We start from the raw sequence: 26,746 nt of genomic DNA, 5'->3' as shown, positions 1-26,746 counted from the left end.
TCAGTAGTTGTTTATACCTGACTGAACTTTTATCTACTTTGGCAGTTGTTATATATGTATAAACAATCAAGTAGCCTATTTGAAACATTTCTACCTTTCAGTATATAATAATTCGTTCCCCAGTCTTTATTTAATTACTAGGCCCTTATTAAAACGCTAGGAATTTTATTTTCATATGTTTAAGATCGAGTATGCAATCTCAAGTAAAAATATATTAATGTCATGTTTTATGTTTCTTAGAAATGCAAATTTATTTGAGAATTGATTTTTTTTTATTTATAAGCCTAACCATAGGTAATATCATATAATAGAACCAGAACATTTTGATAACTAAGATACTGTTCTGATTTGTCTTTTTGTCTCATTTAAGCATTTATGTTATTTATTTCAATGATGTATGTTATTCAAAGTTATGAAATCTTTCCAAGCCGACCAAATGCTATTTCGAAAATGACGAGCGAGACTCGAAGCGCAGCGAGAATGACGAGCCGAGACTCGAAAGACAAATGAAGCGAACACAGCGAGCGAGAGCGGCAGTTAGTTTTGTTCATCCCTAGAAAGTACTAATTCGTGGCACATATCACTCTCCTGTTTGGTCAAGAATATATTACTGAACTTGTAAAGGGCTTAAACGACATTTAACAGATAAGATGAGATTTTAATTGATGATACTCATCATTTTACTTCTACGAATGACAGATTTCCTTGACTAGGACTCAACATAGACGTTAATATCCAGACTGTGACGTAGAATGATACGTAGGCCTATACGAGTATAAACAATTCAAACGACGCAAGTCGGCAAGGTTTTTTTCCATGGTTTTCCTAAGGCGCTAAAACAAATATCGAGATGAGCCCTAAAAGAAATGGGCCACGGAGCTACATTCTCCTCCCCCCCAAAAATGTTGGCTTTTTCCAAACGTAAATCTTCGATATAGATGCCTTGGCTTAGCTTTCGCATATTACCCTAGTTACATGAGCGAGTTCACTCGACTCCACTCGCACTCCTGAAGCACACAGTAATTTTCAATGTGCAGACTTACAACTTCTGACGTTTCTTCTTCCGATCCTGCAGTCATGATTCTCTCCCCTCCCCTCAGCCATTAGCTATTAGATTACGTCCATTTTCCGTATTTCTCCTTCAACATTTTCTAGAACTCCTTCAATGGAGCAGCGAAAGTCGGGAGTGTGACAAGTGGCCAACAGGCTTGGAGCTCTCATACTCATTGGCTCAGACGGTAGAGCGCTTGCCTGCTGATCAGGAGTTGCGCTCGGGCGCGGGTTCGATCTCCGCTTGGGCTGATTACCTGGTTGGGTTTTCCCGAGGTTTTGTTTATACTTTTCTGCGCCCGAGCACGAACTTCTGCTCTTTCGGGCTGAAATGCCTAATGTAGCTGAAACCTAATGTATTAAACAAATTTGAAATTTGACTTGGGTTTCAGGTGTAGGTGATGAGAAGTGAGTTATCGCGTGTGTTTCAAGCTTTACACTTTTTGAAAGCTCTTTCTTGTGCACACCGGTCATATTGGCAGCCATTATTTATTTTTTGTATTTATTTTCCTTTGCAATATCGTATCTTCCTTATACGAATTTTCAACCCCATGGGTTTGAAAGTCCACTTGAAAGAGGAAAGCAACTGTAGGATAAAATTATTTATCTCTGATAATAGAATGATAGATAATGAAGAGGAATTTTCACACCGTTCCAACTTTTAGATACCATATAGTACGAGTATTATTATCAAGTCCCGCGCCGTGGCGTCGTGGTCTAAGGCATCCTGCCTAGGACTCGCGTTACGGAATGCGCGCTGGTTCGAGTCCTCATGGGGGAAGAAATTTTCTCCTGAAATTTGTATTGGACCGGTGCCCACCCAGCATCGTGATGCACTTGGGGAGCTACGATAGGTAGCGAAATCCGGTTACGCAAACCGGCTATAACGGCTGGGGGGCTCATCGTGCTAACCACACGATACCTCCATTCTGGTTGGATGATCGTCCACCTCTACTTCGACATGTGGCCGTGAGGCCAGCAGCCGGCTGGTCGGTCTTGGCCCTTCGTGGACTGTAGCGCCACGGATTATTATTATTATTATTATTATTATTATTATTATTATTATTATTATTATTATTATTATCAAAGGTTAGTCGGTTCAGCCATCTGCAACTGACAGTAAAGAACTTTAAAAGCGGGTAACAAAATGGCCGTTGAGAATTTTGCTTATGACATTAGTCGGTCGAATGTCGTAAGGTTTCTTTTTTATGGTACTAAAGAGTATTATATATGATCCCTAGCTTTACTTTCTCCTGGAGCAAGTCGTGTTTCGAATTTTCTTGTCCAATAACTTTATCCCTCTCGACAGGCTCAGAAAGCGCGAATCTGAAGGCGAACATAATAAGCAGTCGATTATTATCGAAGGAAAAACATTTAAAAATATATAGATACTAATTTATTATACCACCTCTATTAACTTTGTGAGGGCATTTAAACGCATATTAACACGGAAGCCAGAAATTACAGGATAGCTTCCCGACTTCCTTCTGGTGAATAACACGAATGTATAGATTATGCCCAGTTCCTTCTGATGTCCATTAATCCTGAGCGTTTCAGCTAATTTGATACTGGTATTTAAGATGGTACATTTAGTGAACTGGCAATGAGAGCATCTGGCACTTGGACAGTGGCCTGGCTCCAACCCATTTCTAGTAGGCTACAGGGGTGAAAAAAATTATGAGCTTCATCAGATCAAGGACATATTTTATTTACGTGGTTTCCATAATGTACCTCGAGAGATGTAACAAATTATTGAGAGAGCTACACTGATTCCAATTTAAAGATTTTGCTATATACAATTTACAGTATATTCTGACACTGTAAACCCCTGCGTTGGTCCCAGAATAGTCAGTTGTGGTTTATAGGCATTGATAATTGTAACTTACAAGAATTGAGTGTGACCAGGTGTTCTTCAACAAGACAATTGACATGGAAGTGAACATGCTGGACTATTTCCAAGACACGGAATAACATATCACATTATGAATCAAAACATCTGTTACATGTCAACAACATATTAACATATTAGTTTTTTGCAGGTGTTATTTGGAGGGGGGAGGCGACATTTGATATCAGCAATGACACATGATCCAGAAGAGCCTGAGAAAGAGGGTCGGAGGCTGGATGGCCGCAACCTGATTGAAGACTGGTTGCGGGAGAAGAAACGGAGGGGACTTCAGGCTGAATACATCTGGAATAAAAAGCAATTGGAATACTTGAACACCAGAGCAGTTGATCATGTGCTAGGTAAAACTACTCTATTATGATTATTTGTCATATATCAAATAACTAGTGCACCTGCTTTCTACTCAAGGATCAATAATAGGTCCCCTACTTTTTCTAGTGTTTATAAATGATCTTGCCCCCCTAATAAAAGATGTAGGTCATCCCATATTATTTGCAGATGACATAAGTATAGTAATTACAGCCAATAACTCCAACACATTCCAATCTTCAACAGAGCAAATTCTCTTCAAAATATGTGACTGGTTCTCAGTCAATAAATTGGTATTACATTGTAACAAAACTAACATAATTCAATTTAAATCCTGTCCAAATTCAACCTCGCAAATTTCTAGCGCAATAATTAACAATAGATCCCTATTAGAAACAACAACAACCAAATTTCTTGGCTTAAAAATCGATAATATGTTAAATTAGAAAAATCATATTAAAGAAATTACCCCCTTGTTTTGCTATTAGATCTATGCAAAAGATAGTAAATATCAATACCTTAAAAACAATATAGCCTACTTTGCATACTTCCCCTCGGTAATGAGTTTTGGAATAATATTCTGGGGAAATTCCACAGATAGTAACAATATATTTCTATTACAAAAAAGAGTAATTAGAATAATAGTAGGTGCCAAATCTAGGGAATCGTGTAGGACTATTTAAAAAAAAACTACAAATAGTGCCCATGGCTTGTCAGTATATCTTTTCATTAATAATTTCCTCGTATGTAATCGTGAAAACTTTGTAACTAATTCAACAATTCATAGCATAAATACACGTCAAAAAATTACTTTCATACTCCATCGGCAAGTCTATCGTGCTATCAAAAAGGAGTGCGTTATATGGCAGTAAAATTTTTTACTAGCCTCCTTATCGATATAAAAAATGAAACTCAGAACAAGAGATTATTTAGGGCCAAATTAAAGAAGTACCTAATTTCTCACCCCTTCTATTCTGTAGGTGAATTCATGATATTCAATAACACTTCATGAAATTGATACTAAAACTTTGTGTTGTACTAGTAGACTATATTGTAAATCTCGTCTGTATATATTTCATCTAGACTGTGCCTATAAATTAAGACTTTATAATAGTATTAAGTTTTTGACTTGTTCCATATTCTAGCTGTAAAGCAATGTATGAATATCATGGAATGTTAATATAGTACATTATGCAACGAGCCTATAATGGTAGTCATTAAGACGCGAGTATGTTTATGAAATGAGCGCAAACGAGTTTCATAATTTTCATATGAGCGTCTTAATTACCATTATAGTCAAGTTTCATACGACTTTTTATGCTCGACCATATTTCTAACTTGAAATTATTCATAAGTATTCATGTTATTCTTATCTGACTGAGGAGCGGAACTGACCTTGTGCAATACCTCTTAAATTGTGAGATGTGCGCAGACGCGAAAGTATTGATTTTTTCCGAGAAACAAATGTCGACATTGACCTTGATATAATCTAGAGAGTAAAATAAGCATTAATCTTGATATAACCTTGAAATTGAATTAGACATTGAAAAACGAGATGAAAAATTGAATTTATTTGAATATTATTTACAATTAACGCTAATTATTATAGCAACAGAACTGACTTTATTTCAAATATAGGTGATTTATTGATTTATTGTTGTCTTTCGATTGCATATCCGAGAATAATCGATAGCCTACTTGCGCTTTCATATTGCTACAATGGTATTTTATGATTGGTGGAACACCTGAACTTTAATGAATAGGTGTACTTTAATGAGGTCCATTAAAGGCCTGCTACCAGGTGTATAATTACTACATTTCGGCATGGTCGAGCATAAAATACAATACAATACTCCAGAGACTTGAGATGAAGGCAGCCCAACAGCAAGGCCAACAAGGCAGACCCGCTAATACGTCCTCTATATCTAAAGCGACGAAGAACATGAACTTACGCGACATTATCAATTCTGAAAATACTTCAGGGAGGAAAATGCTGTACTAAAAATGAGGATTATCTAGGATTTCAGTTATTTCTGTACATTTCCTTTGCGATGAACAAGATTCACAATGATTTATTACTGTATTATGTTGACGATTTTTGAAAATCTGATAAAAATAGAGAAGAACTCCAGAGTGATTTCTTTAATTCTGAAGTAATTGAAAATTTGAGGATCTCAGAATGTGTAGGTCTATTAATAATGCACCTCCAAATTCATATAATTATGATTCGTAAGAATATCTAGGTAAATAACAGATAACCACTTGGTTGATTTGTACCTTAATGTATATGTAGCATTAAGAAATGTATTAATAATCCCAGTTGAAATCGTCACAGAAAAAAAAATTTCTAAAATTCAGAATAAAATTGTACCTGTAATTCATTGGGTGTCAAGAGAGATTATTTCCACCGGCGATTCTGCCATTATAACGTGATGTCTTCTGTGATAACATTTTTCTGCAGAGCACAAAATGGACTTGCATACTACGCGTATATGTTTTGAAAAAGGTAACGCAATTCTATATTTCCAATGCGATTTTTTTTTTCGTTGTAAACGAATTTAATACAACATAATGTAGGAAAAGATATAAAATTATGTACCCTACACGCCTACAGCCTATTCAAGAAATGTTTCGTTATTTTCTATGTAAGTTATTGAATTAGTTAAACGTTATTTTCGTCCCGTAAGAACCTTTTTTGTCAAAAGGCCTCGCAAGTTTCGAATTCGCTTCTGCCCGCTTTTTGTGGGCCCAAATGGGATTTATGGTGGACGAAAATGGTGCTAGGAAAATCTTCTAGGAATAATCCATTTTCCCACCAGTCATACCATCTATTTCTCATCCCTTGAGGCAGTTCATGATATTTCCAGTTAGCACTGTAACATATTCTCCATTGCACAGTATATAGCCTTCATATCTGATGAAGTGATTACTGTGATGAGTAAGGTTCGGATAAAGTAGCTGTAACAGAACAGGCAACCTTGGTCCGTGCGTTTTGTTTACAAACATTAACTGCTGAAAAAATCGCTCCTCACCCCTTAGCTAAAACATCAGTGAATAGACAGTATAGCCCTAGAGTCGACGGCAATTCGGAAGGCAGTAGTCTGCTAGCGTTTGCGCCGAGAGAGACAGATAGAGCAAGGCAGCGTATAACATTGCCACATCGTACTTCACGAGCACGTGCAATACAAATAGCGCAAGGAGAAAATTTAAATTATCAAAAGACAATAACGATCTTAGCCGTTGATTACTGTAAGCATGACACCAAACAAACCCTCTTTCCTTCACTAATAACATTCTTTGCACGGTTCTCAATCCCACACCACATGCTTCTGCAGTCGTTTCTTGCACGTTGGCAACGTTGCAGCCAGCATCAAGATGGCCGGCAGCGTTCTGCTCGTCAACGTTTTTAAAATAATTATACATCTTAAACATTATTTTTCGCGCCTGCCTGTGCAATACTTGTCTTTTTACAGTCTCTTCTTTCATTTATTTATCTTACAAACACGGTATTCAATGTATTGAAACACTCACACGTGAACAAACGAACTCGGGAAGTACTTGTTACAGAGTGGTTCCGATTGGTTCTACTGTACGAGCTTGTGACGTCACATACCAGAAATGCTACGGCGTATATAGCAGCCAACCGCCTTCCAAACTGCCGTCTAGTCTAGTTAATGTTTGTAAACAAAACGTACGGACCAAGGTCTATCCTGATACAGCTAATTTATCCGAACCGTAGTGATAAGTCACTGAACTGGAAGAAGATTGAAAGTTGGAGACAGACGTATTATCATTTATCAATCAGGGTTATCAAAATACCTAATAAGAATAGTTAACAATTAAACAAAGTTAATAAATTCATAGGCCTAAATATTACTTAAAAGTTTCTCTCATATGTACATGACGTAAAAACATAGGCTATAAAGTGAACTGAACAGCTACATTTCTATATTTTCACCATTTCAATATTAGAACAAAGCGAATCTTATCTTATATCCTCTAGTCCCTCATCTTACCTTGTCTCCTCTTCTTCATTTTATTTTATCTCCTCTCCTCCCTCATCTTATCTTATCTCTTCTTCTTCCTTATCTTATATTAGGCCTATCTCCTCTTCTCCCTCATCTTATCTCATCTCCTCTTCTCCTTTATCTTATATTATCTCATCTTTTCCCTCATCTTATCTCCTCTTTTTCTTTATCATATATTATCTCCTCTTCTCCTTCATTTTATCTTATCTCCTCTTCTCCCTCATCTTATATTATCTCTTCTTCTCCATCATCTTATCTTATCTCTTCTTCCCCCTCATCTTATATTATCTCTTCTTCTCCCTCATCTTATCTCCTCTTCTCACTTATCTTATATCATCTCTTTTTCTCCCTCATCTTATTTTCTCTTCTCACTTATATTATCTCCTCTTTTCCCAAATCTTATTTTATCTCCTCTTCTTCCTCATCATATCTCCTCTTTTTTATTTTATCTTCTCTTCTCTTTTTTCCATCTTATCTTAGCCTACCTCATCTCGTCTTATCTCATCTCACCTTATCTCGTATCGTCTCCTCCCCTCCTCTTCCTTCTTATCCTCACATTATTTGCTGCCATACGGATTCCATTTCCGAAGGCAATAAGTGTTTGCCAATGCCTTCTCAAGCTGATTTATGCACTTCTTTTCTTAAAGTACCGTAATTAATTTTGAACGCGTTTTTACATTCATTGCTTTGTTCTTGAAGTATGAAGTGTTATGAATCTTTAAGTAATAATTGACTATTAATTAACCAGAAAAAGCACCATTAACATAACAAAGATTATCATCATGAGATTGATATTAATAGATCTTTTTCTATGGTCTTATCTAGTCTTCACAAATATTCTTTTCTCTTTTGCAAATTATTATTATTATTATTACTATTATTATTATTATTATTATTATTATTATTATTATTATTATTATTATTATTATTATTATTATTATTGCTTATTCTGAAAACATGACGCACCCAATTACTTGTGTATTTCTAGATTTTTTTTTTCTAGACTTTGTAACTGCTTAGTTCGACTTAAAATCCCACTAATGTCCCCATTTTCCATTTGAACCAAAATTTTTATCCTGCTGTTTTTCTGAAACTTTTCCTTCTTTCTTTTGTTCGAGAATACGAACTTCACTGTCATACAGCGAATTGGAAAGGACTAGTATATAATAAATATTTTACGGTAGCTAAATTAGACCTTCAAGTGTTGTCTTCTATTGCTAAGATTTGATGAATTATATATTCTTTTGTAAATATTGTTTTCATACTGTTGTGATATATCAGAGTCCAGGTAGGTTAATTTGATATTGTTCCGAAAATGCTGTTCACTGTGACTCTTCTCTGGAGTGGAGCCAATATGTTTTATAAATTCTGTAACGCGAATGTTTTCCTCTGTAGATTTTCATGATGTTCTTCATTACCGGTACTAGAAACCAGTAGCTGGGAATAATAAACTGTCTTTGACTCTGTTGTTTTAGGATGTGCTTCATCATGAATGTAATAGTTTTGCACTACTTATAAGTTAATGTGTCCTTGTACTTAGGCATGTTTGCGTATTCGCACTTGGAGTTCGAAGCAGACAGGGACACAGAAGCAGATCCTACTCTCACAGAGATGACACGAGTGGCATTACAGATCCTTCTCAAGAGTCCTCATGGATTTTTCCTATTTGTAGAGGGTAAGATCTGTAAACAATTTCTTTTAATTTGCACTTCTAAAGTAGCCTACAGTAGAGTTTTGAAATTTTCGCTGTTAATTCGTTTCACGAAACTGTAACAGTTATCCAAACGAATATATAGGGTGAATCAGAACTCTACCGACAAACTTTCACAGGTTATTCAGGGATGTTGGCTGAGTGTTTTAATATAAGTAACCTAAGGTCTCTGGTGACTTATTACTGAGTAATGTGTTATTGATGTGTTTACTTGTTCCTGGAAAACATGCCGCTGTAAATTCGCAGAGATAGCCTATGTGGTTTTAACATGATGGGGCGCCGGCACACTTTGCAGTCAATGTTAGAGAATACCTTGATACACAGTTTGGTCAAAGATGGATTGGCGTGGTGATTCTGTTCCATGGCCAGCTCGATCACCAGATCTAACGCCGACTGACTTCTTCTTCTGGAATCATGTGAAGAGCCTCGTTTACCGGTTTACGAGACTCCAGTCAACACTGAAATGGATCTCGTTGCAAGGATTCTCGCAGCCACTGAAGAGGTGCGCCAATCGTCTGGGATGCTAGAGCATATGCGACAGTCTATGGTGCGTCGCTGTACAGTTTGTAGAACTCATGGCATTCGACATTTTGAACAGCTGCTTTGAACGAAGTGAAGCGTACACAGTATTCTGTATAGTGAAGTGTTTAACAAAAAAGTATGCGTTTTGTTCTAAGGTTTTTTCCATTACTCATGTAATTTTTGTATTGTTTGTACAGTTTATGATATTACAGTACCTACATACTCAGAACTTAGTTGGTTACTTTTTAATTTTTCCTTATAATATATCAGAACCCATCTTATCACCGTCCAAACGACAAGCTACAAGTAAACACATCCACAACACATTACTCAGTAATAAGTCACCGGAGACCTTAGGTTCCTTATATCAAAACATACAGCCAACATCCCTGAACAACGTGTGAAAGTTTGTCGATAGAGCTCTGGTTCACTCTGTATAATTGAAGCATTTAAACCCATGTTATAGTAACTATTCATCCAGGAAAAAAAAAACTTAGCCACACAATCGTAAACATCTTTCGTCTAGATTATAACATTTAACAAAATTGTGTATTTGGCCTAAAATAAATATCATATTTTAATATTACCGCATTTAATTAAGTTAAAAATTGTTCATTCCACCACGTTTCCTTATTTTACTTCAACAAAAAAGCTTAAATATAAATAATAAATTTCAATAAACAACGAATCGCGTGTCTCAATGGGACGCCATTACGTTTACGATTTTGACATTGAAATTAAGGGGACACTACTATGGTGAAATAATGCTGAACAATTAAGAAAATCCACTTTTTTGTTTTTATGGTCATAATTATATTTGAGACTGATTTAAATGATCTAGCCATATAATCAAATGTGCCTGAGTGAGTTGAGAGAAATGTTTTTTTTTTTTTTTTTTTTGATGCTGTTTTCTCGAATTTAAAATTTTAAATACCTTATTGAATAAAAAAGCTCCTTGCACAGCAGTTATTGTCAGATTGATCCGAAACTTTTCACAGAGGTCAATTAAATGTTAATAAATGAAATTTAATTGGCATTTGTATAAAATACTTGGGGTGTACTATAACCAGTAACATGAGCTGCTGCGAGGAAGTCCAAAGGAGGATAGCAATGACCAAGGAAACTTTTAATAGAAAAAGGAGCATCTACCGCGCTCTACCGCGGACCTCTGAAAAAAGAACTAAGGAAGAGACTAGTGAAGTGCTTTGTATGGAGTGTGGCACTGTATGGGGCAGAAAATTGGACATTACGATGAAGTGAAGAGAAGCGAATAGAAGCATTTGAAATGTAGATATTATGGAGAAGAATGGAATGTGTGAAGTGGACAGACAGAATAAGAAATGAAGCTATATTGGAAAGAATAGGTGAATGAAGAATGATGCTGAAACTGATCAGGAAGAGGAAAAGGAATTGATTGGATCACTGTCTGAGAAGAAACTGCCTACTGAAGGATGCACTGGAAGGAATGGTGAATGGAAGAACAGTTCGGGGCAGAAGAACATATCAGATGATAGACGACATTAATATATATGGATCATATGCGGAGACAAAGAGGAAGGCAGAAAATAGGAAATATTGGAGAAAGCTGGATTTGCAGCGAAATACCTGTCCTTGGGCAGAACACTATGAATGAAAAACCTCCATGCAGTTGAACGTGTCATTAAATAGAACACTGCTGCTACTACATTAATGTGACTGCAGACAATGAAACTTAGGTCTTATAGCTATAATATAAATATGTTCAAAACTGCCACTTAATATCAACATCCGAATGAAGATGCGCATAGTAAAATTTACGTAGGCCTATACACAAGACGTGAAAAAAAGTTAATATGAAGATTATAAGGACGTGAGAAAAAATTATCTGAAGATGAAGAGGGTTCCTCGTGGTCTAAGAAATGGAAGTCCATGAAGTAAGGCAAACTCGGTTAATTTCGCAGTATCTCATATATTAATTAGTTGCAGAGTTGTCCGTGTTCGTTTGAACTTACAAAAAATACGGATAAATGGCAGAACCTGTCGAGTATGTTTCATGCAGGAAGATCCTATTGCAATGCATTCTGGCGAAAGTTATACAACTATCTGCTTTAATAGGTGTATGTTTGCTGAGATAGCGTGAGTGAATTTGCAGTACATTTTATCGTCGAGATATTCAGAACTGTAAATATCACACAAGCCAAGACTACGCAGAAGTTTAAAGTCATGACAAATTGAAGATTGCGGCTGCCGCCATGATTTGGGAAAAGCACTGGCTGGCATATAATTATACGAATTCTAAGGTTGTAGAGATATCGACGTAAGAAAATTTTGCTGGAGAGAAGATGTATAGGCTACATGAAATTCTGAATTTGTAGATATACCACTTTAATTTGGATAATTATTGAACATAATATATATTGTGCCTTTTAGCAACTTTTACAGTTAAAAGTATAATACTGAATTTTGTCTAACTTATTAAGTATGCCTATTTTAATTACTGTATTATATTAGCAAGTATCACACCAAAGCAAAGAAAGTGAATTTCATGTCATTTACACAAGCTCTTCGAATTATCCCCCTTCAGCTGCTATGCAGTTTTATATTCTCATATTGTACAGAGACTGGGTACAATAGCTGAAGAAACGAAACAGGAATGATTCATAGCAGTTCTTTCCGGTATCATCTGATTTCATACATAAAGCATTCACTTGACTCTAGAGCAGAAAATAGAACAAAGTGTGGTTTGGTGACCTTGGTGGCCATTCCCGAGGCTACTATAGAATAAAATATAACATTCGTCAAAAACACCCTACATACATATAAGGGTAAGAAAGAACATATTTACATTTTGAAATATTAAACATATGTGCAATTACATATGTATAAAGATTTGTATATAGTTTGCATAAAATTTACTTCATTACTATCAAACACTAATTAGGCTTTAGTATTTAAACAAATGGCTGAGAGCAGTCCAATTGAAATATTTTCAGAAACTTTAACTACACTAGGCCTGCATATTATAGTAGAGAATTGAACAACAATATAAAATATTACGTCAACTGAATAATTTATATTATTTGAACTGTAAAATCTCTTATTTATGATGTGTATGAACTTGTAAAGGCCCAAAAAATATTAGATATAATAATGAGAAGTTACATTACACACCATCAACTTTTATAAATACATACTTACATCACAACAGCTTAAGAAGAATCGGAACAGCCAAAATGAGATTTTTATATCAATAATTGATATAAATAATTGAGAATACAATTGTTACTGATTTTAAATTCAAAGATCATCAATGTAGTCAAGATACACTATTGGAAATAAGTTACAGTAGGTTACCGCTACTTCTGAATACTTCAAATTTCAATACTGAACATTAGTGACAGCTCGTGCCAGATAAATTTGGTGAAGACCAATATAATTCTAGGTAGTTTTCTAGAATCGATGGTCGTGACGTCATTGATGGCATACGTCGCGAACGTTTTTGTAAGTTATATCACAGTCTAGTACAAAGTCATGAAGCTCAATGCGTAGGGAATATGCATCCAATGACAGTTGAACTTTAGTTGCTAGCCACTAGGATCGCTACTATCGCACAGTCTATTGTTCCTAGTACTTTCAGTTGCTAACCGTTTGGAGTATTGTATGGCGAGAAATGCAAAATATCACCTCAAGCTTCGTTACTGTATTTACTAGACCAGGCATGCGTTCTCAACCTTATCACTCTTTTAATGACATTTGGTGCTCTCATCATGAGAGTGAAAATGTGCTCGCGAGCATGAACACTCCTGAAGTCCTTTTACAATTTAAACTTTGTTGTACAGCCGAAACAAATAGTGTTCCCATCCATCCATCCATTGTACTGTTTTAGCGACCTAAATAGGCTTCCCATATTTCATGGTGTATAACTCCTTTCAATTCAATGCGAACTTCATCAGAAAAATCGAGATTATTAAAGAGAATAATAATATGACTGCTTGTGAGGAACTTCAGTTGATAGATCTCCAGTCATCCTTAGAGTGAAATATTTGTTTTAAAAGGATAGCCTTTGGGAGGGGAGGGGGGCAGAAAATACAAAAAGACTCCAAATAATTCTGAGTGTTTCTTTCAAATGTCTGGCTATATTAGACAACCACTCTATGCGGAAAAACTTTCTCAGTTATGAAATACCTCAAGAACAAAGCAAGATCACGATTAACTGATTCACATCTGCAGAACTGTTTCTCCTTGGACATCACTAAAATTCTGAGTGATATTCAAATTCAAGGATATTATTACCGTGGCGAGTGTTTTAACATTTCATTTATTTATTTAACTATTTACTTATTTTATTTATGTATTCATATAATCCTATTCAACATATTCTATTTCATGGGCTCTCTCACTTAGTATCACGTGTGGGCAGTGCTCACAATCTTCAAAAGGTTGAGAACCTCTGTACTAGACTGCGGTTATATACTGGCCATATTTAATTAATGTAATATAGTCACCAATTTTTCCAATTTTATGAGAAACACAGCTTAAAATATGAGGGCCAATAATTATTTTAAGTTCCTTCGGTTCTGTGATGAAATACTGTCATCATGACCATGAAATGCCAATTCCTGCTTGCCTAGAAACAATAATATATCGATTACGGCGTGCATTACTGGTCTATTTAAATGTAAGTTTTCATTAAACTGACTTAAGTACAATCTGAAGACCAAAATTGAAATTTTTGATGTCAGTTGAATTCCAAGTGACTTTCTTGTTCCCCAGAAGAAATGAAGGCTAACAATACAACTTCTCGTTACTAACTTCCACAGAACCAGTTGTAATCTGTATATCAGTATTCCTAAATTGAATATTGTGTGACTGGCCACTTTCACTTTTTTTTTTTTTTTTTACAGTTATATTAAATAAGAGATCTTGGTCTGCTGTATTTAAAAATAATTTGTTTAACTTCTGTAGAACAAGAGACCGGCATCTCAGATTGCACATTAAATTGATTAATGATTATGATTTCACCATACTGATACACTTGCTTACACCTTAACACGTTACTGTACTTCTCACCACCAAGAATACGTATATTAAATAGACTAAAAACGAATTCATTGATCAGAGCAGTTACGCTATCTAGAATATAGTTTGAAATTTTATGCCAACTTCCTTTTGTTTAAGGGTACTCAAAGTATTTCAAAATCTACACAAAACATGTTATTCAAGGAAGCTAACCTTAAAAAAATACCGCAATTCAAGAGCAATACCTTAAATTAAATAAATTTTTAATTTATTTATACAATATTTTGTGCTTTCTTGTTTAGTTACAAAATACTAGTTTGACAGTCTGGTCCTGTGTTTGTACGAGAGAGAGATTCTGTTTAGCAGATGAATATCGCTCCAGGAGTCCTTCATAATAGCCTCGCGAAAAAGGTCGGCAATTCACACTAAGCAAGTTGTCGTGGCAACCGGGTTTGTATACTGAAGGCGAAAAGGAAAGCCTCCCTTGGACCTTCAGCATCATAACCCTTACCAGCTGGTCTTTGCTAGCCACGTGGCCTAAGTGGTAAGGGGTTCTTGTTTGAGAGAGGTATTCAATTGTTTATACGCCCAATATGAATACATCCAGAATACTGTAATTTTTTTTCTCTTCATTCTTTGGTGTTCAGCAGTGGGAAAAAAATAATTCCCATTCAAAAGAAATCAAACTACGGTTATTCATGCTCTAATAATATATTTGATCAATAAATTAAAATAAAATGCACTTCTCACTAAAAAATATTTTGCTCTACTTTTTATTCCGTCTTTCTCAGCTTAGTCCGGTCAGCTGTTATCTCTTGGAAATTTCCATACTGCTACCCACTTTCAGAAGTTGCGTTTCAAGAATCTAAGCAATGCTCTCTTGTTAAAAGAACAACACAGTATTAAGTGTTTTGATTGCTTTGCATATAAAAGAATTCAATTTTGAGTTAATGCCAAAACACAATAAAAATTCCTTCAGTAATTCTTGTAATGAAAAATTCAAACACGCTGCAAAAGAAAATTACAAATCATGGGGTCACACAAAACATGTCACATCAAACAGATGCTGTTTACCTGAAACATTTTCAGCAAACTGTAACATCAAGAAAACCAGCAGGTTTCTATTGTAACAATGTGTTTAGTGCCTGTAATGTAGCATATAACATGACAAATAAAATATTTATTTTGGCAAGAAGTATAATGTAACTATCATTCTAACATGTAGGCAAAACGCCAAAGGTTGACTCTTGATTTTCACAGTTGAATACATCTGTCCTAACAATAGCTGAATCCTTACCAAACCCATTAATAAAACTATAAAACTAACAAGAAGTAGCTTTCAGACAGCATACGAGTTCCTTCTCTGAATTAATATATTTTTCACTCGTTTATATTACAACCACTTTCTCTGTATTACTGTTAAGTAATATATCCACCGAGATTTGGAAGAAAAGTTTCCCCTGTTTAAGAAAATGTTGCGTTATTAGTGCTACCATAATGGTATTCAATTATGTTTATATAGAATTAAATTTTATCCCTTACCATTCGATTAAAGTAAGAGATCCTAGCCTTAGGTAAGTCAGCTGACAATCATTTCTAACTAAATAAAATGGAGTTTTATCTTCGACAGGTACCATCTATACTCTGTATTTTGGTTTTAAGGTTTTCAAGAACAAATGTGTGTCTTATTGCTTTGAGCACAATTGGATGGTCCAGTAGTAGACTATACTAAGAAACATTAAATCATTTAAAAGTAGCAATGTCAACACTTCTGCTGCCTTAGTACTGGTACTTAAATGTTTACATTCAGGATTAATTTTACCTCTTGTGACACTGTTCTCTATTTCCTTGCGTTTCTTTATGAATGTTACAAGTGTTGACTGCGCAAGGCCATATCTTTAAGCCACTTCAGTCTGCTTCAATCTATGTCTAAAACACTAAATGTGCTAATTTATTTATTTTATTTATTTTTATTTAATAGATTCATTTCTACTGGCAGAGTTAAGGTCATAAGACCTTCTCTTCCACTCAACTCAACCAATATAAGAACAATAGAAAATATAAAAATGACAGCAATAAGGAGCAATATACAATTGAGGATGTAGCTGCAATAAGGGCCCATACTCCAAAATGCTGTTCTGAGATATATAGAGTTGAAATTTTTAAAACAGTGCACTAAATGCACTAACCAATAAGTATGAAATTGCTGGATAAGTAGTATTGTGTTTTTTACAAAATATAACAGAAATGCTAAAAGATTTTAATCCAATGTTATATATTTAAAGAATAATGTACTCAAGTAATGCATGTTATGGGCCCTTTTACTGGAGAACGCACTTTCAATTCAAAAATAAATATAAGCTGTGTGTAGTCTTTTGTAAAAATTTATTATTAATTATATTTTTATATAACATATAGCAATATTATTAATAATATTCATTAATATTTTTAGAACTTGAAACATTTGCACATAACACAGCAAATAACGAACATTTCCAAAACTTAGAAATGTTTTCAAAAGAAAATAAGGATTCATGAATATTTTGACTTTATGACATTTTTTCCACACAAAATAACAAATCACGAACATTTTGAAAAGTTAAAAATGTTTTCAAAACAAAATAAGGAACAGAAGTTTATCAAACAAGGTAACACATAATGAACTTGTTGAATAGTAAAAAATGTTTTTCAAACAAGGTAGGACATTATTTTTGTTCAGTCTACATCCATATTTTTCACACGATTTCCCTGCTCATCTCTGTCATCACTTTCACTCTCCTCTTCATCTTCCATAGTCTCAGAACGTTGGAAAAGAGACTCATAAAATGAGCGGCTTTCCTCTTTTACATACAGGGTGTATCAAAAAGTCAGATCAATCCTTAAGGAGGTGATTCAGGATCTTATTTGCAACAAAAAATCCTAATACACTTTTTCAATATTCATCCCCATTTCCGAGTTACATGAGTATCACATACCATATCTATCCCTATTTGATTCCACACCTAATGGACCTGTCTGCTTGAGAGAAGGTAGGCTAATTGTCAGTTGTCTAGAGCAGATGCTCAAAATGTCCTCATCTCACACGAACATACACTTCAGTACAAAAACGAATAATTAAAATTTGTTTGAAGAAACGTTTCGATTATCCAACTAAATTAATTTATTCTGAATTTAATGTATTTAATATTGAACAAATTTATAAATATACGCTGTTAAAATTTTATCATAAAAATCGTAATAAGTTTGTATTACAGACACACAATTATGACACAAGACGAAATATTAATTCAACATTAGTAGAACCTAAATGTCTCACATCTGCTGGTCTAAAGCATAGCATAAATTTTGGCCCTCGGTTGTACAATGCTTTAACTAAATTACACCCAGAACTTCTAACATGTAACCCACTAACATATAACAAGAAAATTAGAAACGTGTTAATATCTTCAATTTGATTACATAAATTTATAGCCTATGTGTATGAATTAATCAACCTATATTATATTTGTATTCTATAATTTTGAAATATATATTAGTCCTACTTTTCACGTACGATATTATTCTTCTATAGTGTTAATGTGTTAATATTATATTATATAATTCCATTGCCGCTGTAATTATATTTTAGTTCCTATTTTATTTTACTTATATATTTATATTATTATTATTATTATTTATTTTAATATTATATCTGAACTGCGACCGAGCACGAGCGCTGCTCATTCGGTCTCAAATTTTGTTAATACTACTGTATCTTCTTTTCATATTGCTTGTATTATTTTATTTGTATTTCTCTTTGTTTGTTTTGTAATTATATTTCTTTATTCTGTAAAAAAAAAAAAAAAAAAAAAAAAAAAAAAAAAAAAAAAAAAAAAAGTACGCCGTCTGATCTCTCGCTGCACATTATCCAATCCATGCTGGTGTACCTACGTTCCAGCGTGTTAACCTTTGCAATGAGCTCTTCCCTGCTTGCTATCTCCGTTTGGTACACTTTCTCCTTCATGCAGCCCCAGAGAAAATTTTTCTCCACTCCACCCATCCTTCATCATATAACAAGTGAAAGTTGTAGTTGTGGCGATAAATAATAAACACACATCCAATTTGATTTTCAACAATGTATTCTTCTTTATACAAGCTAAATTTAAGGAATTTCATGGTAAAATAACGTGATACTGGTATTACAAATGCAGCTGCACACTTTTCTTTTACTCTCGCCGCAACTGCAACAATGTGATAACAAAACAATATCCGACTTCCACAAGATATTCAAGAACAAACTTCAGAAAAGATTTATCAAGTTAAAACAAAAGAGAGAGAGAAACTGCCACCCTAGGCAACTGCCTAGGTTGCCTAGGCCTAAATCTGGCACTGATACTCCTTGCACAGAATGCCAAGATGTTCAACAAAAGTATAAAAGAGAGTAGGCGAAATAATGGAAACAAATTTAAGAGAGCAATACCAGGTGAAAATGTGAAATATTGTGCAGGAAAACCAAGTAAATTAAACAAGTATATATACAAGTACCTGTACTGTACTCCAATCACGAGAAAGTCTTTGGGGACTGAGACGAAGCAGGGTAATGCTATGAATGAATGTTGATCTCCTAGATGTCATAAGGTCACACACGTGGATACTCGTATCTGTATTGGCTAGCTCTCACAGCACAAACAATAACATTGATACACACATATTGATACTACCCTAGTTACAAAATTAGATCACTGTTAATCTCCTGGTCTTTTTAATCTCTCCATACAGGAAATAACATATGCAGGAGAGCGCATGGTTTTTAAACTGACGTTATAACGGTAATATTATCTATCTACTTCGCTCCAATAGATGACGCAATAGTAAGCACATTCCTTTCACGGTTGATCTCCTGGTTGGAGAACAGTATTTAAGGTTTTTATCTTTACATCGGGGTTTCTCGAAAATTTGATCGTAATGATGAAAAAAACATATTACAAATTTAGGAAATAGGCTGGACAGATCAAATTTATCGCTGCAGCAGGGTTTATCTTTGTATGGGTTTTTGTTGTAGAGAGGTAAACTGTAACCAGAAGCAAAAGGCAGTACCGCACAACAATGTTGCATATGGAACATCATTGTTGAGTTACTTGCATATTGAATTCTTTGTACAGACGGAATTAAAAACCAGCGCAATGTACATGTTGGCGGCTCAGAACAATAGTATCATAACTATCACTATTACTGTTGCTAGTTAAGATAGTAGTGTTCTGAACTGTCGAAGTGTTAAGCAAGATAGTAAGATTTATATACAGTTTTAGGAAAAAAAAAAAAAGAAGGTAGCAAATGGAACTTTTTAATGTAATCAAGTTCAACAAACACTGTAATAATTCTTAAAATTCCTTAATGATTGCAGGAGGAAGAATTGATCATGCACATCATTACAACAATGCCTACCGTGCACTGGATGAGACACTGGCACTAGAATCAGCTGTTGTGGAAGCAATATCACAGGTGGATCCTGAGGAAACTTTACTTGTCTTCACAGCTGACCATTCCAATGTGCTCACTCTGGGAGGTTTGACAACCACACGTGGCAACTCAATTCTAGGTAAATTACTCAAGATTCAATCAAACTGAAGCAGTGGCGGTTCTTCGGGGGAGGAAAGGGAGGAACGTCCTCCTCACATTTTGAAAGTAAATATCAAATAAAGTATGTGCCTTGAAATTCGAGGAAGATTCGATAATTTTTAAGTTCACAGCTATAAGAAAACCTCGGTTGTTCGAGTTTTAAATGACATGCGCTCATGTGCTGCTAGAAAACTGTGAGAAAGATGCAAGATTGCTTGTGTGGAGGAAAGTCAATCCATTCCTTTACTGCAGTTAACACACACAGACAACAGCACACTAGTGGCCAGAGAAAGAAGCAGAGTTTTAAAGCAAGTAAATGAACGGATAGGGAGATCCTCCTCTGAATCAGTGCATGGGCAGGAAATAGAAACCGACTGGTCATGCAGCAAGCTCGCTACTGCTGCCATCTAATGATGTTGCATTCAACCAGACTATAACACATCTAGGAGGAGGCACAATAAAAACAGTTTTAACGCAAAGCTATGAAAGACACTATATAAACTTTTTTTTTAAATTATAAATAAAAAATATTATTCATTGCACTTTATATAGGCTACTATTCATGATTTGAAACTTTCAAGGATATTTGAAAGCTAAAGTTGGGTTTATATAAAACAAAGAGGAAGTAGTTCTACGTTAATATCGCAGATCTTTTGGCCCCTGAAATTCAGTTCCATTCATTGTCTACTAGACAGGGGAACAGCCAAGTTGTCAGTTTTGTACAAATATATTTGAAATTGAAAGTAGGTACTCCAAACTGCATTATTTTAACATAAAAAATTAATTGGCCACTGGCAGCTTTGAACAATGATGGTAGCATGACTTTACAAGACCTGACATTCTTCAAAAGCTTATGATACTGAACTTGTAAAATGTACATGTGGCAACACAAACCACGTGGGTGGGTGCAGTGTTCTCGCTTTCCTCAGATTATTTCCCATTCCCATTTCCATAAAACAGTTCCGATTACGTGTTAGTAGCTATAGTCTCTTCCAACACATGTGATATTATGTTATGTTTTTTATTTAATGACGCTCGCAACTGCCGAGGTTATATCAGCGTCGCCGGATGTGCCGGAATTTAGTCCCGCAGGAGTTCTTTTACATGCCAGTAAATCTACTGACATAAACCTGTCGCATTTAAGCACACTTAAATGCCATCGACCTAGCCCGGGATCGACCCCGCAACTTTGGGCATAGAAGGCCAGTGCTATACCAACTCGCCAACCAGGTCGACCATGTGATGTTGTAGAGTGCGCGAAAAATGCTGCGAAACTCAGTTTACAAGAACAGATTATTGCTATACAGAAGGGAAAGCCAACCCCAACACTATCTGGTCTTACATGTATGCAAATTTGTAGCATGTTTCATTCAAGAAGGTGTAATTTCGTGCTGTTAACTTCTTTCCTCCTCTTGAGAAATACGCAGGAGCCGCCACTGAACTGAAGCATAATAATTTTTGAGATAATGAATATTAATGAATAATAAAATAGTTTTGTAATCACATCTATCTTTCATTGCAAAATAAATTACTGGTAGGCTACCTAAATGTCGAATGTCTCAGATGCTCGGAAGATGATGGACAGATCCTGACAGAAAGTGGACTGACATCAAACATCTACAGCAATTATTTTCAGTGCATAATCTCTAGTGACTGAAAATGGACAAACATTAGAGACAGTAAATGAACAATCATTAATAATAATGAGAAGTGCGCACAAATATGCATTAGTTTTGGATTCTGCTGTATTCCAGCAGCGATTTTCTCTTTAAACACTCACTGAAGTGGTATCTTGCACATGGTTTGTCACACAGTTTACACACGCATTTCGGTGATGGGTCGTGATAATTTGACCTTCTGCAGAGTTTGTGGTGATACCCATGCACTGCCAGTCTTATCACTGCACTGCGGATCTTGTTGTTTGGTCCAGTCCAGCTCCGATCGGTCATCGCGTCCGTTGCGTAGAAGTCGTTCGGTACTTCGTTTCTCTTCTGTTGTCTTTCCTCTTTCAGTGCTGCTTCTTGTTTGGTAGCAGAAACTTGGTGCGTAGATCTTCTACAAGGAAAGTTTCGCGTGCTAACTCATATGCTAGTCTAGATGGTGCGAATTTTGAGATCCGTATTGCGGCTTTTAGGAATCTTGCTTTCACATTTTCTAAAGTGTTTAGATCTCTGCAGCTAAGGCTAGTCCATGTGATATGTATTCCATATGTTAAGATGGGGAGCACTTTTGCTTCAAATAATTTCATGTCTGTTTCAAGCGACAGTTGTGTGATATTCTGTATGTCATGGATAGCTATTATTGCTGCTGCCGCTCTTTCTTTCATGTGTATTCTAAAGAATCTTGCTGTTGTTTGGAGCATTAAGCATCAGGGTAATAACTTTTTTAACCAGTACAATAGGCTCATCAGGAATAGCTCCCCAGGCGAGTATAAGGAGAGCTCATCCTGCTTGATGCAGGAGACCTTTGCCCTAATGGAATGTAGTGGGCTTATTTATTTATTTAAATGTCAAATAAAATACATTTTATCAATATTTGATTCAATATCGCACTAGCACTGAAATCGTACTCTTCAATGGACCCTATTCTCAATTCCAAAAATATCATGGCCAATATTCTTTCAATTAATTTACATTTTACGTCATGACGAACACACTGATGATGAGCACTTGCATGTATCCCTCACTTTAAATAGAACATAGTACAACATAACGGTGACATGATGAGAATATTATTTTGTATGTATTTATGTGTATGTGTGTGCTTTTTTTTTTCCTTTCTTCCCACATGTCCCATTACAAAGTAATACTACATGTTTTAGTTTTCTTTTAGCTGTACGTTCTGACTTACCAGAAGTGGTTAAAGTTTATTCACTTTCGAATATGGAGGTGATTGATTTATTTCATGTTGATAGTGTTTGATTTTTTTTTTAATCCTTCTCTATTTTATGGATGTATATTGTTACTTTTTTATATATACGTCTAATCCCATAAAGTAAAAGTAAAACTATAACATGTTTACCTCAGTTACCATTTGATATAATATATACCATATTATGTGTGTGTGTGTGTGTGCGCGCGCGCACACGCGTGTGTGCGGTATTGAAAAATTGTGTAATTATACGTAATTTGACTTACACACATTTACTTACCATTAAAGATACGTTATTTCAGTTACTTGTAGAATATATTAAAAATTCTACTAGAAAATATCTTTTTATACTGTATATGCCTCTATAATTTATAACCGTAAACTTCATACCAGTTGAAAGCATTACATTCAATGGTTACAGGAATGGATACGAAAGTCTCAGATGTGGATGGAAAACCTTACACCACGCTTCTATATGGCAATGGTCCAGGGTACAGTTCCCCAAGGACTGTGCCCCGTGGAAATTCCAGGGATATGGTGCAGGGTGCAGCTGTGCCACGAACATGGTCAACACATGGTGGAGAGGACGTTCCAGTGTTCGCAATGGGTCCTCTAGCTTCTGTCCTCTTTTCAGGCACCTTTGATCAAAGTTACATCCCTCACGCTATTGCCTATATTGCATGCCTAGGGGAGTACGCAAAGCGCTGTGCTACAATAGGTCACACAAAGACAGTCAACACACCAGCACAGGCCTGTCCTGCTGCACCAGCTGTAGCAGCCGTCATGGCAGACGACAGTGCAACTATCAACCAGACCTACACATTCAACAAACAAATCTCCAGAAAAAATAAGAGTTTTGTTAATCAAGCACCACTTGTAACACTACTATTGTTACTTATGACGACAGTAATAGTAACTTGAACGCTGCAGTCACAAAACATTAACACTGCTCAATTTTCAAATGGGAGATTACTTTCAATCATCCTAATCTGAATAAAGAATAAGTCTGTAAGTACGAAGGATCTTTCCTTTGTCTTGATTTTCTTTCTCAATCTTCCAAGGAATTTCCTGACTTGTTACCTGTCAGACAAGTCAAATATCGAGAGAATGTAAGTTTAAGTTAGGTTATATTAATTTCAATAACATACGACATATTCAGAGAGATCCGCGCATTTCATTCAACATTATAACTTACTAAAATTTCAGAAAATCTTTAGTATCTATAGGTTATGATTTTGTTGCACAAAACAGTCATTTATGGGTACTTGCCATACACAGAATGAGTAGCTTGAAAATAATGTGTACCGGTATATACTGTGGAATCCACTGAAGTGGGATTATGAAAATTGTCGTGCCTGTATTTTATAAGGTATGACTACTTTGCCTGACATTGCTGACCTACATATAGTAGGTATCATTTCATACAGTATGTCTATGTGCAACGAATACAATAACGAACAATGAATTATAAAGTGTACTGGTAGTAGCCAAAGTGGCAAGTGAAAGGATAGGAGTGACTTTATCGACTAATTTGGTTCCAATTGATTTACCGGTAGTGCTTTCAATTGTTTTGAAAGTCTCAATCACACATACATTTTGAATTAACGAAAGATGTAAAAGCTATTTTTCACTCATAATAGTTATTTAATATTGCTACCTACCTCATAATATACCTACTTAAAAAGATTTAAATACTCAGTGATCTTAGTTATGCTGTAACTAGGTAGCCTACTTCATTTTTATATTAAAAGTCATATGAAAGACCTTAGGCCTGCTCAGTGATGGTTTGGTAACCAAGTAATTTTCACGGTAATTCTGAAATCCAGATAACCATACGATAGCCATAGTACATTTAATATGTCACAATCAAGACAGTACATCTGTCATTCTTATGAAACTTTTTTTTCCTATCAATCAAGTCTTGAATATGGAAATACTGAAGATGGAAGATCAGATTCAGGTATTGTTTTCGAGTAAACTAAACAGAAAATAGAAATACCAACTTATCATTCTTCTGAGAGTTCAATTAATACATATTTAATTATATCGTTTTACGTTAGTTTATGCATATCCTGAAAGTCTTCTGAGAAATGTGCATCTGCAGACTTTGTATTTTGAAGTGTTTTTATGATTTTAGAAGTTCTTGTGTGTCTTGAATTTGAAAATAATTTATTTAATACCGACTGCTGTCAGAAAGTAGGTACATTATTACCACAGTCTAGTATATTCAGTCAGGAAGCTCAATACGTGCTAAATATGCATCCATAGATAGTTGCTAACCACTAGGATCGCTACTATCGCCTGATCACAGACAATGCGAAATAGTACCTGCACAGTCTATTGTTCCTAGTACCCTCATAAACTCAAGCTTCGTGACTGTATATACTAGACTGTGTTATTACTTTATAAAGTAATTCACCTGAACGAAAGTGAGGAATGTGCACAAATAAATGTGCTAAATTTTCGCATTATTTTCAAGTGAAATCACATTATCGATTTTATTATTATTATTGTCATTATTTGATAACAACATAATAAGTTCAATGTCACGTATTTACTTTGAAATTATATTACATTACAGATATCTGTTGATGTATTGAAACTTTTTTTGCAATAAATACAAAGAATGTTATCATTTACAAGAAAGGTTTATGTTGTAAAAATATGTTTTACGAAGATTTCAGATTTATTTAAGCAGTTTTAGGGTGTATCAGGTGAACAGCATGCAACATGGAAATTAATTTTACCTTATTGTTATGGTTTCACAAATTGTGTTATAAGACAAAAGATGAAGAAACATGAAATCTTAAACTCAAAAATAATAATCATTAGAGAAATGAAATCATATTCTCTCTTCAGAAGTGTGGAGGAAAATACTGTCTTACAATGGATATCATCCCATTGCAGGCAAAGAAATAGCAGGCTACCTTACAAAGAAAAGAGATCACATATCTCACAAACTATAAAAAACATGTCCAATCCATCAGTTGTGACATTAAATCAAGAACCAAGATTATAAAAGACATCAGACTTCAAAGTACAACATACAAGAAGTGAAAGATTGTGTATGAAAATCCACCAGAATTATCAACCCAAGGTCAAATGTCTACTGACCAAGACTGTCTCATCTTACACCTCAATAGACTAAAAATTTTATCTATTATAACCTGCTTTTATGTAACAATAAAGATAATATGGATGAAAAACAACTGTCATCTTGCCCTGCGACCTCGAATGAAAGCTGTATTGTTTCTAAATACTGGAAGGCTTGACTGCTAACGGCTTCATCATAAAATGCAATGCACTGAAAACAACAACTTTTTATGTTTCTCTATTTGACAAAAAGCATCATACCTAAATCACTACTGTGCATTAGACAGTCATTAGAGAAAACAAGATCAAACCAATTAGTGTATTAAGCAGGAGTGTTTTATCTTTGTGAAAATTAGTAGGGCCTATTATCCATGGAGCTATCTAGAGGCAATGTTTTATTGGTTATTTAAAGATGCTGTAACAACTATTGGGTTATTTAGCATTGCTGGAATTAGTAATAGTGAGATGGTATTTGGCAGAAGTGTGTGAAGATATGCCACAGGACTACCTGACATTCACCTTAAACTGGAAAAAACCTAGGCAATCATCAGCTCAAGAGAGATTTGAAATCATGCTATATTTAGTATGTTGTGATCCTATACCACCAGTGGCAATACAATGTTGAACAGTGCATCTATGATAATTTTGTAAAGATAAATT

General features: G+C 35.0%; 1 protein-coding gene across 4 annotated transcripts in view; it reads left to right on the top strand.

The window, feature by feature from the left end:
• The window catches only part of LOC138704857 (alkaline phosphatase-like), a 670,581-nt gene extending 644,942 nt beyond the window's left edge, over positions 1–25,639 (top strand). For 3 of the 4 annotated variants that reach the window (XM_069833188.1, XM_069833187.1, XM_069833186.1), the window contains 4 exons: positions 3,090–3,297; positions 8,834–8,968; positions 19,908–20,102; positions 23,415–25,639. In XM_069833188.1, the coding sequence (XP_069689289.1) occupies positions 3,090–3,297; positions 8,834–8,968; positions 19,908–20,102; positions 23,415–23,914 (1,038 nt within the window). In that variant the 3' untranslated portion in view covers positions 23,915–25,639. The remainder of the gene's footprint in view (positions 1–3,089; positions 3,298–8,833; positions 8,969–19,907; positions 20,103–23,414) is intronic. The other variant, XM_069833189.1, reaches the window with a different exon arrangement.
• Positions 25,640–26,746: the final 1,107 nt, after the last annotated feature.

This window comes from Periplaneta americana, chromosome 8, assembly GCF_040183065.1.
Source record: "Periplaneta americana isolate PAMFEO1 chromosome 8, P.americana_PAMFEO1_priV1, whole genome shotgun sequence".
Classification (NCBI taxonomy): domain Eukaryota; kingdom Metazoa; phylum Arthropoda; class Insecta; order Blattodea; family Blattidae; genus Periplaneta; species Periplaneta americana.
Note: the sequence above shows the minus strand (reverse complement) of the source record. Positions and strands in the feature narration are given on the sequence as shown.